This window comes from Carcharodon carcharias, chromosome 12 (assembly GCF_017639515.1).
Source record: "Carcharodon carcharias isolate sCarCar2 chromosome 12, sCarCar2.pri, whole genome shotgun sequence".
Classification (NCBI taxonomy): domain Eukaryota; kingdom Metazoa; phylum Chordata; class Chondrichthyes; order Lamniformes; family Lamnidae; genus Carcharodon; species Carcharodon carcharias.
The window spans coordinates 47,764,902-47,779,892 of record NC_054478.1 but is presented as its reverse complement, the minus strand read 5'-3'; the positions used below and the strand labels follow the sequence as shown (position 1 = coordinate 47,779,892).

Genomic DNA, 14,991 nt, shown 5'->3' with positions numbered 1-14,991 from the left:
TAATCATTGGTTACTATTAATATCTCAGCAAGTTTGTCATGCACTTAGTCGTTTATTTGTGATATATGTTGCTGATCTAAAACAAAGATGAAAAATGCATTTTAGGAGAACTCCAATGCACTTTGCCATATTCCAAGAAGATTATACTATCATTACCTTTTCACTAAAGCACAGAAGTATTGCTAAGCCATATAATCTTACTTGTTCAAAAACAGAATTACCTGGAAAAACTCAGCAGGTCTGGCAGCATCGGCGGAGAAGAAAAGAGTTGACCTTTCGAGTCCTCATGACCCTTCGACAGAACTTGAGTTCGAGTCCAAGAAAGAGTTTCAACTCTTTCTTGGACTCGAACTCAAGTTCTGTCGAAGGGTCATGAAGACTCAAAACGTCAACTCTTTTCTTCTCCGCCGATGCTGCCAAACCTGCTGAGTTTTTCCAGGTAATTCTGTTTTTGTTTTTGTTTTGGATTTCCAGCATCCGCAGTTTTTTTGTTTTTAATCTTACTTGTTGCATTGCAGTACAAGTTTGGGTGAAGATGATTTATTTCCATTTGTTATTCTAAGTTCCGGATGCATTATTCACTGAAATACTGTCAATTCAATTGTAGGTTTTAAGATGAGAAGACGCCATGTAGTTAGAGAGCCTACCGGCAATGCTGGAAGATGCCCACATCTTGTAGAATCCATTCATTGTGAAGAGCCAGTTTGCTATCATTGGCACCTGCTTGAAGAGAGCCTCTGTGTGACAGAAAATAATCGAACATGTGGCAGAGGTACCTACAACCAAACAATTTTGTGCAAGAATAACCAAGGTTAGTAGCATACTGAATCAGTTCAGATTGAGAATGCAATAAGTTTGCCAAATCAGACTGTAGTGTATTTATTTGATGTATCTATTAACTTTCCCTTTTGTTGTCAATTCTTAAGTCTCAGTTTCATTTCTATAGCCCATAAATCCAGACATCACTTTCCCTTTGGCTTCAAAGATTTTTGCTTAAATTTTGTTTTTAATGTTTTCTGTCTTACCCACTTTAAGAGCTTATCTCTCCCCATCTGTGCATCTTCTACTTATCAGCATCTGAATATAAAACCGGTTCCTAAAATAGCATGATTATAAAGACTGTGTTACAGGGGGAGGTGGTGGTGTAAAGGTATGGTCACCAGTAATCACTAGTAATCCAGGGACCCAGAGTAATGCTCTGGGTCCCTGGATTAGTAACAATCTGGAATTAAAAGTCTAATGATGACCATGAAAATATTATCAGAAAAACCCACTGGTTCACTAATGTCCTTTCTGCCATCCTTACCTGGCCTGGCTTATAAGTGACTCCAGAGCCACAGCATTGTGGTTGACTCTTAAATGCCCGAGAAAACCACTTAGTTGAATCAAACTATTAAAAACAAGTCCATAAGGAATAAAACCAGATGGACCATCCGGCATTGACAACAGCAAACTCAGCTCTGTCAACCCTACAAAGTCCCCTTTACTGACATCTCCCCAAAATTGGGAGAGCTGTCTCACAGACTAGTCAAGCAACAGCCTGACATAGTCATACTCATGGAATCATACTTTATGGACAATGTCCTAGACACTACCATCACAATGCCTATTGGTAGGACAGGACAGACCCAGCAGAAGTGGTGATACAGTCGGGAGGGAGTTGCCTTGGGAGTCCTCAATGTCAACTCTGGACCTGAAGCATCAGGGCAAACATGGGCAAGGTGCCCTCCTGCAGGTTACCATGTATCGTGCCCCTTCAGCTGATGAATCAGTATTCCCCCATGTTGAACAACACTTGGGGGAAGCACTGAGGTGTCAAAGGTGCAGAATGTACGCTGGGTGGGGGATTTCAATGTCTATCATCAAGAGTCACTTGGTAGCACCACTACTGACCGAGCTGGCCGAGTCCTAAAGGATATAGCTGCTAGGCTGGGTCTGCAGCAGGTAGTGAGGGAACCAACAAGAGGGAAAAACATATTTGACATCATCCTCACCAACCTGCCTGCCACAGATGCATCTGTCCATGACAGATTCAGTAGGAGTGACCGCGGAACAGTCGTTGTGGGAAAGAAGTCCCATCTTCACGTTGAGGATACCCTCCATCGTGTTGTGTGGCACTACCACCATGCTAAATGGGATAGATTTTGAATAGATCTAGCAACTCAAGACTGGGTATCCATGAGGCGCTGTGTGCCATCAGCAGCAGCATTAAGATTATGTTCAACTACAATCTGTATCCTCAAGGCCCAGCATAACCCCCACTCTACTATTACCACCAAGACAGGGGATCAACCCTGGTTCAATGAAGAGTGCAGGAGGGCATGCCAGAAGCAGCACCAGGCATATCTAAAAATCAGGTTTCAACTTGGTGAAGCTATAACACTGGACTATTTGCGTGCCAAACAGCATAAGCAGCAAGTGATAGACAGTGCTAAGTAATTCCACAACCAAGGGATCAGATCTAAGCTCTGCAGTCCTGCCACATCCAGTCATGAATGGTGGTGAACAATTAAACAACTCATTGGAGGAGGAGAGTCCACAAATACCCCCATCCTTAATAACGGGTAGTCCAGCACATCAGTGCAAAAGATAAAGCTGAAGAATTTGCAGCAATCTTCAGCCAAAAGTGCCAAATGGATGATCCATCTCGGCCTCCTCCGGAGGTCCCCAGCATCACAGATGCCAATCTTCAGCCAATTTAATTCACTCCTCATGATATCAAGAAATGGCTAAAGGCACTGGATACTGCAAAGGCAATGGGCTTTGACAATATTCTGGCAATAGTACTGTAGACTTGTGCTCCAGAACTTGCTGCGCCCTAACAGCCAAGCTGTTCTAATACAGCTACAACACTGGCATCTACCGGGCTATGTGGAAAATTGCCCAGGTATGTGCAGTACTCAAAATGCAGGACAAATCCAACCCGGCCAAATACTGCCCCATCAGTCTACTCTCCATCATCAGTTAAATGATGGAAAGTGTCATTAACAATGCCATCAAGTGGCACTTGCTTAGAAATAATCTGATCACTGATGCCCAGTTTGGTCTCTGCCAGGGCCCCCAGCTCCTAACCTCATTACAACCTTGGTTCAAACATGGACAAAAGAGCTGAACTCCCGAGGTGAGGTGAGAGTGACTGCCCTTGACATCAAGGCCGTATTTGACCAGTTAGGGCATCAAGGAGTCCTAGCAAAACTGTAGTCAATGGGAATCAGGGTGAGTACTCTCCTCTGGTTGAAATCATATCTGGCACAAAGCAAGATGGTTGTAGTTGTTGGAGGTCAATCATCGTGGTTCCAGGGCATCACTGCAGGAGTTCCTCAGGGTAGTGTCCTAGACCTGGACAATATCCAGGCTTGGGCTGACAAGTGCCAAGTAACAGTCATGCCACACAAGTGCCAGGCAATGACCATCTCCAACAAGAGAGAATCTAACCATCTCCCCTTGACATTCAATGGCATTGCCATCGCTGAATCCATCAGAATCCTGGAGGTTACAATTGACCATAAACTGAACTGGACTAGCCAAATAAATACTGTGGCTACAAGAGCAGGTCAGAGGCTGAGAATGCACTGGCGAGTAACTCCTGACTCTCCAAACGGCATGTCCACCATCTACAAGGCACAAGTCAGGAGTGTGATGGAATACTCCCCAATTGCCTGGATGAATGCAGCTCCCACAACACTCAATTAGCTTGACACCATTCAGGACAAAACAGCACACATGACTGGCACTCCACCCACAAACATTCACTCCCTCCACCACCGACAAACAGTGGCAGTAGTGTGTACCATCTACACAATGCACTGCAGGAATTCACCCAGGCTCCTTGGACAGCACCTTCCAAACCCACGACCACTACCATCTATAAAGATTAGGTCAGCAGACATACTGGAATTCCACCACCTGGAAGTCTCCCTCCAAACCTCTCACCACCCTGACTTGGAACTATATTGCCATTCCTTCACTGTCACTGGGTCAAAATCCTGGAAATCCCTTCCCAACAGCACTGTGAGTGTACCTAGACCACATGGACTGCAGCAGTTCAAGAAGGCAGTTTACCACCACCTTCTCAGGGGCAGTTATGAATGGGCAATAAATGCTGGCCTAGGCAGTGAAGCCCATGTCTCATAAATTAATTTTTAAAAATGATGACGTTTATAAGATTGTTAATTTTTGGGACCGTGTCTTTCATGTAAGGAAAAATGAATGGGGTCATGCAACTTGTTCTGAAGTCTGCCTCACAGGAAGCCTGGGAGGTTTGATTGTTAGAGATTAAAGGGGATCACAGGTTGTTTTACTGGGAAGAAGGTGCAAAGGATTTGGAGACAATGGCAGCAGCCTGTGTGCTAACAGTGGATAGATTGTGTGTCTCCATAGCTTCAGAAAAGTGTTGAGTATGTCAGGCTATAAACAGTTTTACTTTAAACTGTCCATTTACTTCCAAGATAAAAGGGTATTGGGGTCTCAAGCATAGTTAATCAGCATTTCTACCTTGATACAAGGTCCATGTGATTCATGTTGCCATGGGCTTTGAGAGGGGAAGGATTCCTAAGATAACCCTGAAACCTCACAAACAGGTTTAGTCAGCCATGGAGAGGGAGAGCAGCTATTGGGCGTTAGACACTATGGTTCACCATGCAGGAAAGCAGGTGGGAGCTCATGCTTGGCTTGGAAAGTCCAAATTTGTGAGGAATTAAAGCGAGGCTGGAAGATTTGCCTATTTAGCTAGAGAGAGAAGCCTCCAGGAAAACCTGCACCATGAAAGACAGTTTTGGAGTTATAAATTTCCAGGCTGGGAAAGGAAAAGATCAGATGTAAACCCTCAGGAGCTAAGAATCATTTTGGAATGGTTCGAGGAGAATTGAATATCTGCTTAAAGGACTGTGTAACATGTACCTGACAGTGGGTTTTCTCAGTTGTGTTAAAAGTTTTGTTCTGTAGTTAAAGTCCAAGTTCGAAAAAAAGTGTTTAGTCCATACTGCTTTTAGTTTGTTAGTTCCAGTAAACATCTTAAAACATGAAATCTTGTTGTGTCATCTGTTCAGCTAATAACTGGAAGTTTGAGTTTATTTTAAAAAAATATTTGCCTGTTCAAGGATATAACAACATATAAGTCAACTTGTTACTTTGGTTAGGCAGAAACCTTAAATTTCCTGCTCAATGTCAGTGAAAAATATCTGCATCAATTCAATTAAGCCTTAATCCAAAGCAACCTTGAATTTAATTTCTACCTTTTAAGTGGTTGCAGGGAAAGCATTCAGCAAACAAGAGATTAAGGTTAACTTCCAGAATTGCCCAATGTTTTTAGGAGATTAATTGTTCAGTCATGGTGGATAAAAATGGCCAATCTTTCCATGTTGTTGTCTGCTTCCATTCAACATGATTGACCCAAGGGGTCACATCGTTTCAAGCTTTTCAAGGTTGAATCCTGCGCAGGGCGCTTTAAGAAGGGAGGCCCATGAAATTCAGAGCACCCAACCTTTAAAATGGCCACTTAAAGTTAAGTGGCTGCATCTTAAATTTCTTTTAGAAAGGCTGAAAATCACATCTTTGTGATCATTGTCAAAGATTGTATAAAGGGAATAGAGGTAGCAGACAAAAGGAAGGCAAAATTAAATGTCAAGGCACAAAATGGAGTCCATGTGGCAAGTGGTGAAGCAGTGAAACCCCACCGATCCATTGTTTGTTCCTGAAAAAGTTCATGTAGTAGCGCATGAGGTGGAGGCAAAGAAGTTTGTCCTCATTAGCACTTCAGAATATCTCCCCACATGACAGGCAATGCACCATATCGACAAGGGGAGCAGACAGATTGAATGTTGTCTACAGTATCTGTTCTACTTGGAAATAGATGCAGGCCAGTTGCCAACAATTGGTGTCTCGAGGTGAAAGCATTCTAATCCATGAGTCAGCTCGTTAATGTATCGCAAGAAAAAGCAGCTTTTTACACTGGGATTGAAGATTGTCAGTATCAGTCGATTGATCAGTTAGAGGAGAGAATTGGAAGCTATCAGAACTGATTCATCCAATGTTGCTTTCTCCGATTGCTGATTGCAAATGAACTTGAGTCAGAAAACTTTTTAAGATAAGCTCAGAATTGCAGTTACAAGTAGATTTATTTAGTGTTTGTCTCCTAAGAAATACACTGCTAACACACAACTTTAAAAAAAAACTATATATATTTTTCTCGAAGGAACATTCTGGAACATAGCCAAATGTTGCTGGAGGGGAAGGCTTATCTCAAGCTGTTTGCAGCCTCTTTTTTTTGTGATGTTCCTTGGTGGAATACAAAATTACCAGGGTTTGGAAATGGAATTTAGAAGTTGGGCAGAAGTGGTAATGAGTTACTCGCAGAATTTTACTAAAATCTACTACAGTGACATTGCACCTGCATCAAGTTACATTGAGCTTACAGCACAGAAATGGGCCATTTGACCCAACTAGTCTGTGCTGGCTTTTATCCCCCAAATAAGCCCCCTCCAATCTACTTCATTTAACCCTATCAGCATATTCTTAGATTTGTGTCTCCCTCATGTGCTTATTCTGGCTTCCCCTTGAATGCATTCAAGGGATTTGCATCAATTACAGATTTTTGGTTTGCTCACAAACACAGTGCCTGGTTACCTTCTTTAGGCTTTCATTGTTAACAGCTTTTTATTTTAAAATGATTACTAGTTCAGACTAGTGTCTAACTCACAACCAATATTATAGGCCTGTCAATGTAATTGTGAGATACATCTAAAATGCTGCAGTGATGTAAACATAGTTAAAAGTGGCAAATTACATTTCTCATTTGTCACAGGAAAAGCAAGTGGCATTAATGTATTATTCTCTCGTTGTCCTGGCATCTTTTTATTTTTCTCATTCTCTGTTTCCGGGGTATGAGATTTTCCTGAAGAATAAGAGAAAGCAGCAAACATCTATGGTGGTCCCAGCATTCATAGCAGCAGTCAAAGCCCACAATTAAAATGAGAGGCCAGTGACTGAAGACGAGAGAGAAGTGCTCAGAATTGCTGGCACAAAGCATACATGTGGGAGGTTGAGAAACTCCAGCACGTATGTATTGTGCCACATGAGAATTTTACAAATGTGAGAGAGCTGTCAGGTTTGTTACTTTGGATTTAATGGAATACTCCGAATAACATTTTGGAACTCATTTCTAGGGAATCTTGTTTGATGCTTGTGCAGTGTGGAACATAAACATAGCTTACCTTTGCACTCAATGGAAAATTATTTTAAAATGACACATCCCCTTAGAAAGTGATTTGAAAACGGGTTTTTGTTCCTGCTCCGTTTTCAGTACAAGACCTTATGCAAGTTACATGACAACAATTGATTTCATTACAAAGAGATAAGAAACAATTTTATCAAGAGCTTTTCTATGAAGACACTTTGGGTGGAATTTTCTGTGCCCGCTGGCATTGGGCGTGTTTGGTGTCGTGAGCGGACAATCTGGCGAGAAGGCCAAAAATTGGCTTCATGAAATCGTGAAACGAGTTTGCGAGTGTCCACTTTGCCTGGATGGACATCCCTTGAGGAATGTCCATCACATGCTGGTTGGATTCTCATGGACATGGCTCAGTCGCAAAGCAGCTCACGGAAGTTGGAAACTCACTATTGAGGATCTACTCACAATGGATGATCGTCCGAGGGGGTGGAGAGGAAGTTCCAGCTGTGTTTTGGAGAGGAAAATGTACTGGGGGCTGGGAGAAGAAGGTCTAGTTTTGACTGAGAGAGGACGATATGTCAGTGGGGCGATGTTGGGAAGGGGAACGAAGGTGTCAGGAGTGATGTTCGGAGGGATGACTGGAGGTGGGGAAAGGATAAGGGAGCACAAGAAAAACTGTAGCATTACCATGCTTCCTAAATGGAAACTGAAATTAGAGCCATGGTGGGCGTGAACAGGTGCTGTATGGGAGTGTGATCAGTGGGTGGGCGGACATGCGGGTCAGCTCAGATGGACAACTGAAAGCGAACCCCAGCCGGCAGCATTCAAAATGCTCAGCACATTGAGATGAGTGTGATGTGGAAAGGATCTGTGTGTGTGGGAGAGTGCTTGCATGAGGATCCGAAAGGCCCTGCCACACACACACTTCTCTCTCCAGAATCAACTACATGCAGCTGAACTGCTACTGGGGTGGTACAGTGGGAGGATTCGCAAAGCCTGTCAATGAAGCTGAAAGACACCATTACATATTATTCAGTGAAAGTGGATATATATTTTCAGATTGTAAAAAGACAAAATATGTTCACCCATGCATCTGTGATCAGACTTTCTTAACTTTTGAACATCTTAAACTTCTAGGTGCAGCCCTGACACCCGCAGCAGGGGTGGAGACAGCCTGTGCAATGGTTGACCCTGTTGTCTCTGATGACTTCTGCGTGGGTCCTCTGGAGAGTCTGCGTGGATCCTCTGGAGAGTCTGCGTGGATCCTCTGGAGAGCCAAGGCCTTGAGGGCCCCAGCTTGTTTTGGCTGTCCTCCTGCGGACCAGCTGCTTCCTCTATGGGGACAGATGACGAGATTGAAGGGGTCACAGGCAAAGGGGGATTGGAGGGAGAGGACAGCCTCTAAGATTCCTGAGCGGATGGCCCTGAGGTTTCCAGCTGCAGTTCTTCCTCCCTTCGGCTGCCCGAGGGCCCTGGCCTGACTCCTTGAGGGGACAGAGCACCTGGAGGACATTGAGGTGCCCCATTTCCCTCTTGCTTTGTCATTGCAGAAATTTACCCATGGCTACCACAATGGAATGCATATCTCTGTGTTCTGCTGGACCAAGGTCTTCAAGGCGTCCACTGTCTTTCCCATGGAGACCTCTATACGCATACATGTGGGCACCGCTTCATCAGAGAGCAGGCAGACGCACTCCTCTGACTCACATGCCACTTTGCTGAGGGTTTCCAACAGCTCTGCGTGATGTTCTCCCGCCTTCTGCTGACTCTCCATGATGAGTTGGAAGGCCAAATCCAGAGGCTCATCATCTGACTTGGACCCCACAGATGCCTCTTCCCCAGCAGTCCTCCCTGTACCAAGGAGCTCGGCTGAACCTGCCTCCTCCTGATGCAGACACGCGTCCATATGGTGACTACAAGATTGTGAACCCGAGCCTGCTCTAGATCTAGGTCCCAGTGAGGTGTATATCTCTGCACTGGTGGAGCACGTGGGTAAGCGCTGTGACAGGTCTTCCAGGCTGCTTATTTCCAGCTCTTCAATGGAGGAGGAGTCGTCTTGGCTGGAGATGAGGATGTGGATGGAGCTGAGGGACTGGCTGGCTGAGGGTTTTGGTTGCTTGGCAGAGTTCCCTGTGAACCAAAGTAGAGATAATTAGTGCACATCAGCAGAGTCAAAAGCAGGAGAGAGAGCACTCACAGTTGCATTGAGAGAGGGATGATGTGGCGCAGGATCCACACGTAGATGTTCATTGCAACCTCACCATTGCTGCAGGCACGGTCCACATTCTCCCCAGTCAACGTAATGGCATGCTACTCAAAGTGAGTGAGGGGCCTAATGTGAGCCACTCCATCCCTGGTCTGTGACCTCTCCCTGCAGTTGTCAGCCAGCATCTCCTGCATAAAAACAGATGAAGAAATTGTGAGCAGGACACATGGCACTGCGTGGAATGTTTGTGGTCAGCGGAGCCATGGTCGGGATGAGGATGCAAGCTGCAGAGGGTACGAGCCTCATGGAGATGTGAGGGTGTGTGTGAGAGTTAGTGGTGTTGTTCCTTGAGGTGTGAGATCCCTGTGGATGTGTGATGGATTTGTGAGTGTGTGAGTTGAGAGTGAAGAGAAAAGTGACTTACCCTGGTGAACAAATTGACTTCACCTGTCCTAGAAGGACAAGGGCAGCAGGTAGATGGGAACACCACCACCTAGAAGTTCTCCTCCAAGTCACTCACCATCCTTACTTGGAAATATTTCGCTGTTCCTTCACTATCGCTGGGTCAAAATCCTGGAACTCCGTCCTAACAGCACTGTGGGTGTACCTACACCACATGGACTGTAGTAGTTCAAGGAAGCAGTTCACTACCACCTTCTCAAGGGCAATTAGGGATGGACAATAAATGCTGGCCCAGCCAGCGAAGCCCATATCCCATGAATGAATTAAAAAAAAGGATGAGACAATTCCTCCTGTTGCGGCATTGGGTGGCTGTCCACTTTTGCGGGGCATTGGTACTGACCCACCGCTGCCAACGCCCTCCTTGCTGAATTGGTGACCTTGCTTGCTGGACTTCACCCAGAGCAGGGGTAAAGGACATCACGGTGGGCCTCCACTGCATCCAAAAGGTGCTCGATGGATGCGTCATTAAACCGAGGGCTGCAGTTTTCTTGCCTTTCGGGCCTCAGGCAAGAGTCCTGGTCTGCAAACACTAGGAGGTGTGCATGTGGCTGCACTTTAAATATGGTGCTTAGTGTGATGAAGCGGCGAGGTGAAGGCATGGTGGGCAAATGAGAACCTGCCTGCCATTGAAAAAGCGTGTTTCCCAGGAATGCATGATTAATGAGGTGGGATTGGGACGATCAGGCATGAAAATCCACCCTTGCGGCCGGCGGTAAAATGTCCTTTTTTTCACCCGCTACCGCACTTACTCCAAATCTGGAATGATTCCGAACTATCTCTTTGAAGTAGCTTAGAACCAATGGTTCATTTCTTATACGCACAAATTCTCCAGCAGAAAATTAAATGACTGTAAGTGCACGAAGTGGATTTAACTTGTTTCTTATAATTTTTTGGTAACAAAGTTTCTGGAAGTAATGTGACTAATGTTTCTTTTATTTAAATTGCTAAAAATAATTAGATTAGCCATTGAAGCATTTTATTCATTTCCCATCTGAGGCCACATGTACAAAGGGTGACACATGTTATCTGTGAGCTTTGGATTTTTGGTACATTAATTTCTAAATACAATTTCCTTTATTAATAATTACAAGAGACTAAGTATTAATATTTTCTCCTCTGACACATTCAAAATTACCCCTAACTCACACAGAATAATCTAAAAACCAGAATACCCCCAAAAAGTGTTCATACCATATTAATACAGGACCCTGAATGGTCAAAGAATCATGGAATACCGAAGCCATGTAATTAGGGTTGGAATTTAATGCCTTCCCTGATGTGAGTTTGGTGGTGAGCAGGGCATTTAATTGGGTGGGAAGGCAATGGCTGGAGACTAGGTTCACTTAAATGGAGGGTGGAAAGGCTTGTGTATGGCCTTCCTGACCCGCTTCCAATTGCACATGAACTTGAGTCAGAAGACGTTTTAAGATAAGCTCAGAATCGCAATTACAAGTGGATTTATTTCGTGTTTGTCTCCTAAGAAACACACTGCTAACCACACAACTTTTAAACAAAACTACATTTGTTTCTCTCAAAGCAACATTCTGGAACATAGCCAAATGTCGTTTTAGGGGAAGGTTTTTCTCAAGGCTTATTGGGCCTCCCCGAAAGGTAGTGATGCAGGGTTCTCTCTGGCTCTCCAACCAGTGTGCGTAACCCCAATCACCTCTATTAATTTCCTCTCTAGAGGATTTTTCAGGACACACCTTAAATTGTACCTATTGCACAATTTCCGTTATATTTTGCAGTTGAAAAGAATGCTTCAGTCAATGTGCAACACTTTGCACATCTACTTGAAAATGTTGAGAGCCTTACTGTAGCAGAATTTTATGATACAGAAAAATGCATTTTTCAACTGCTTCCATATGCACAGTTGGTGTGGCACTGTTGGCATTAATGGTGGCATCAAAAATGAATGTCAATATTTCTAAGCCCACAAATATGCTTCTTTTGAGGATTGCGTTTGGTTTGTTGAATGGTGCAGCCATCCTTCAACCTGCCATATCCAGCAGTAACATCACATCTGAGTGCAAAAGCTTTGCAGTTTTCCCTTCTTAAGACTCCATCACAGATTCATTGCAAGGTTTAACTTAAGTAAATATTTTAATTGTGGCTAAACCATATTCAGGTTTAAGTGGGACAACTTGGAACAGGATTTACAGCGGGTTCCAAGGGCGTTCAGCAGTTTCCCGATACTGTACTCTCAATGCTGGAGTGGAATTTGGAATTTCAGACTTCTAATTTTGCATTAGAAACAGGCATTAGCTTTGTGTTATCTGTGTGCTTTCCCTATTTTGTTGGAAGTAACTTTGAAATAATCGGTAACAGTGAGACACCATTTGGTTGGGAATTTTCATTATCAGGACTACTATTTCAGGAGGTCATGCCTGCTAGCATTACCCATACATTTTTGTTGGCGGAATATGGATATTAGCAGAAGTATAGAAATAGGTGGTGAAGTGACCAGACTTGTCAGCCCATGAGCATTGTATTAATTATGATTACTTCAGTGTTGGTGGCATGCTGAACTATCACCCATGGCTTTTCACCAAGGTGTTGCAGTGAAAAAGCATTCCCATTATATTGGAAAAGCATGTAAAAAAAAAACACTGCAAACTGTGCCAAGAACATCTGTTTAAAAAAAAACAGCTCCTGTCTGTAACTATAGTCATTGTTACTACTTATCAAGGGGAATAAAATATGACTGTGCGCTTGTCTTTTGAGAAACTGAATTCAGCTTTTGCTTCATTTTCAGAATCAGTAGCAGTAAACAACTGAGTCCAATTAAACATTGACCATAGTAGTCAGTGACCTTTTAACTAACTATAATAATTAAAGGTATGTGGAATATTAAGATATAATTACAGTGGCACCTGCATGACCATCTGTCAAGAAGATTTGATACCTGCAGCTGGGAAGACGTCTCTTGATGTTGCTTCTACTCAGTGTAGCCTATTGTCACCATTCCATTGTCAGATGCTTTTTTTCCCCCCCGCCTCTCCAGGAAAATTCTGCAGCTGAGCCATAAATAATGTACAGGTAGTTGCAGATTCTTCGTAAATGTCAACTGATACGTAAGCGTTGCACCATTCAGACCTCAGCCAGCAGTGACATCTTACATATCATATTGCTTTTAACTTGTCTTCAGCATCAAATCAAATGACAATCCACTTTGCATACATAATAAAGAATCAGAGAATCCTTTTCTGGACACCTATCATTGGATACACGGCAGTATTTTCAAAATTTAAAATATCACAGGTTGTCTATGTAAATCCAATTCCATAAATTTCAAATATTAAATATTATACATTGAATTGAAATATATAGCACTATTAAGTATTGAGCCTATAAATAGCACCTGGGAACGTTGAAGACTGTGTCAAGATAGTGATGCCACAAAGTACCCAAATAATTCTTCTCTGCTCATTCTTCTCAATGGCCAGGGGTAGTTTAATGATTGTAATATTAGTGCTATTTTTTTCTGTTACTAAAACAAGGGTTTCATCTTTGTGGCCTGAGTTGGGAACTTTCCCAGCTTGGCATGCCCGCCTCAGGAGAAAGTACCTGCAAAGCCAGGATTTTCGTTCTAGGGTGGTGGGGTGGAAGGGAGGGGAGGTGGGAGCAGGTGCTAACAGGAGTTGGGTCTGCTGCCCCTGGAAAGAATTCAGAGGCAGCCACATGGGCTGCTGAATGCTGAAGAAATACAAATATTGTTTGTTCAGAATAATTGGCAACATCTAGCACTGTTTAATAGCCAACCTGGAAACAAAATAAGTTGTTCATCCTTTGGTACCACCTATGCTCTTGGTTGACTTACAGTTCCTATTTATACAGCTAGCGAAATTGTAATGGTTTAATGTAATATCTTTGTCTAAAATTCACCTGTCACTTCCTAGCCTACACAATACATTATCTTCTGGTGTGTGTGCATACACATTGAATGTATGCATGGGAGTTTGAGTTCAGCAATGGTTTCATGAATTGTCTGAGATGTACCCTGATGTTCACTACTTCATGTTAATATTTCTCAAAATCTAACCTTACTGTTTCTGATGGTGCTCTGTATTGATTACTGGGTTGGATACAGGATAATGCATTCTGACAGGAGAAGAGAAAGGCATGCCTCACTAATTAGGACATAAATTTAAGCTGATGGGCATGGAGTTTGAGTCAGCAGTCTGTGAAGGAACATGTTATAATATGACCTGATTAAAATCAGTTGTTCTTTACTAGTGATGACGATCATCTTTAGCTAAAATCTTACATCGGAAAGTAAAGCTCTTGTTTTTCTTACAAAGTTTTCCTCCATTTTTGGTATGGTCCCAATCTGGTGAAGCTACAGCACAGGGCTACATGCATGCTAAATAGCAGTAGCTGCATGCTAAAGATAGAGCTAAGTATTCCCATAGCTATTGGATCAGATCAAAGCTCTGCAGTCCTGCCACATCCAGCCATGATTAATGGTGGTCACTTAAACATTAACTAGAAGAGGAAGCTCCATGAACATCCATGGTGGAGTCCAGCACATCAGTGCAGAAGATAAGTTGATGGATTTGCTACAATCTTCAGCCAGAAGTGCTGAGTGGATGATCCATCTTGGCCTCCTCCTGAGGTCCCAGCGTCACAGATGACAGACTTCAGCCAATTCTATTCACTCCACGTGTTATAAAGAAACAACTGGATGCATTGGATACAGTAATGGCTACGAGCTTCGTCAGCATCCTCATTGGAGTGCTGAAGACTCCAGAACTAACTGCATCCCCTAACCAAATTATTTCAGTACAGCTACAACACTGGCATCTGCCCAACAATGTTGAAACATTTCTTAAGTGGGTCCTGTCCACTAAAAACAGAACAAATTCATTCTGGCCACTTACCACATCATCAGTTTACTGTCAATCATCACTGCACTTATATAGCAATAACCTGCTCACAGATGATCAGTTTAGGTTCTGTTAGGGCCACTTGGCACCAGACGTTATTACAGTGTTGGTCCAAGCATGGACAAAAGAGCTGAACTCAAGAAGGACGTGAGAGTAACTGCCCTTGCAATAAAGGTAGTGTGGCATCAAGGAATCCTGGCAAAACTTAAGTCAATGGGAATCAGAGGGAAACTCTCCGATGGATGGAGTCATACCTATCACAAAGGAAG

The 14,991-nt window shown here is 43.3% G+C and overlaps 1 protein-coding gene across 1 annotated transcript in view; it reads left to right on the top strand.

Annotated features, from left to right (window-relative positions):
* thsd7ba (thrombospondin, type I, domain containing 7Ba) overlaps positions 1-14,991 on the top strand; it is a 676,798-nt gene that overhangs the window by 103,424 nt on the left and 558,383 nt on the right. Inside the window, exon 6 of the mRNA XM_041200229.1 lies at positions 608-811. Coding sequence (XP_041056163.1) covers positions 608-811 — 204 coding nt within the window. The remainder of the gene's footprint in view (positions 1-607; positions 812-14,991) is intronic.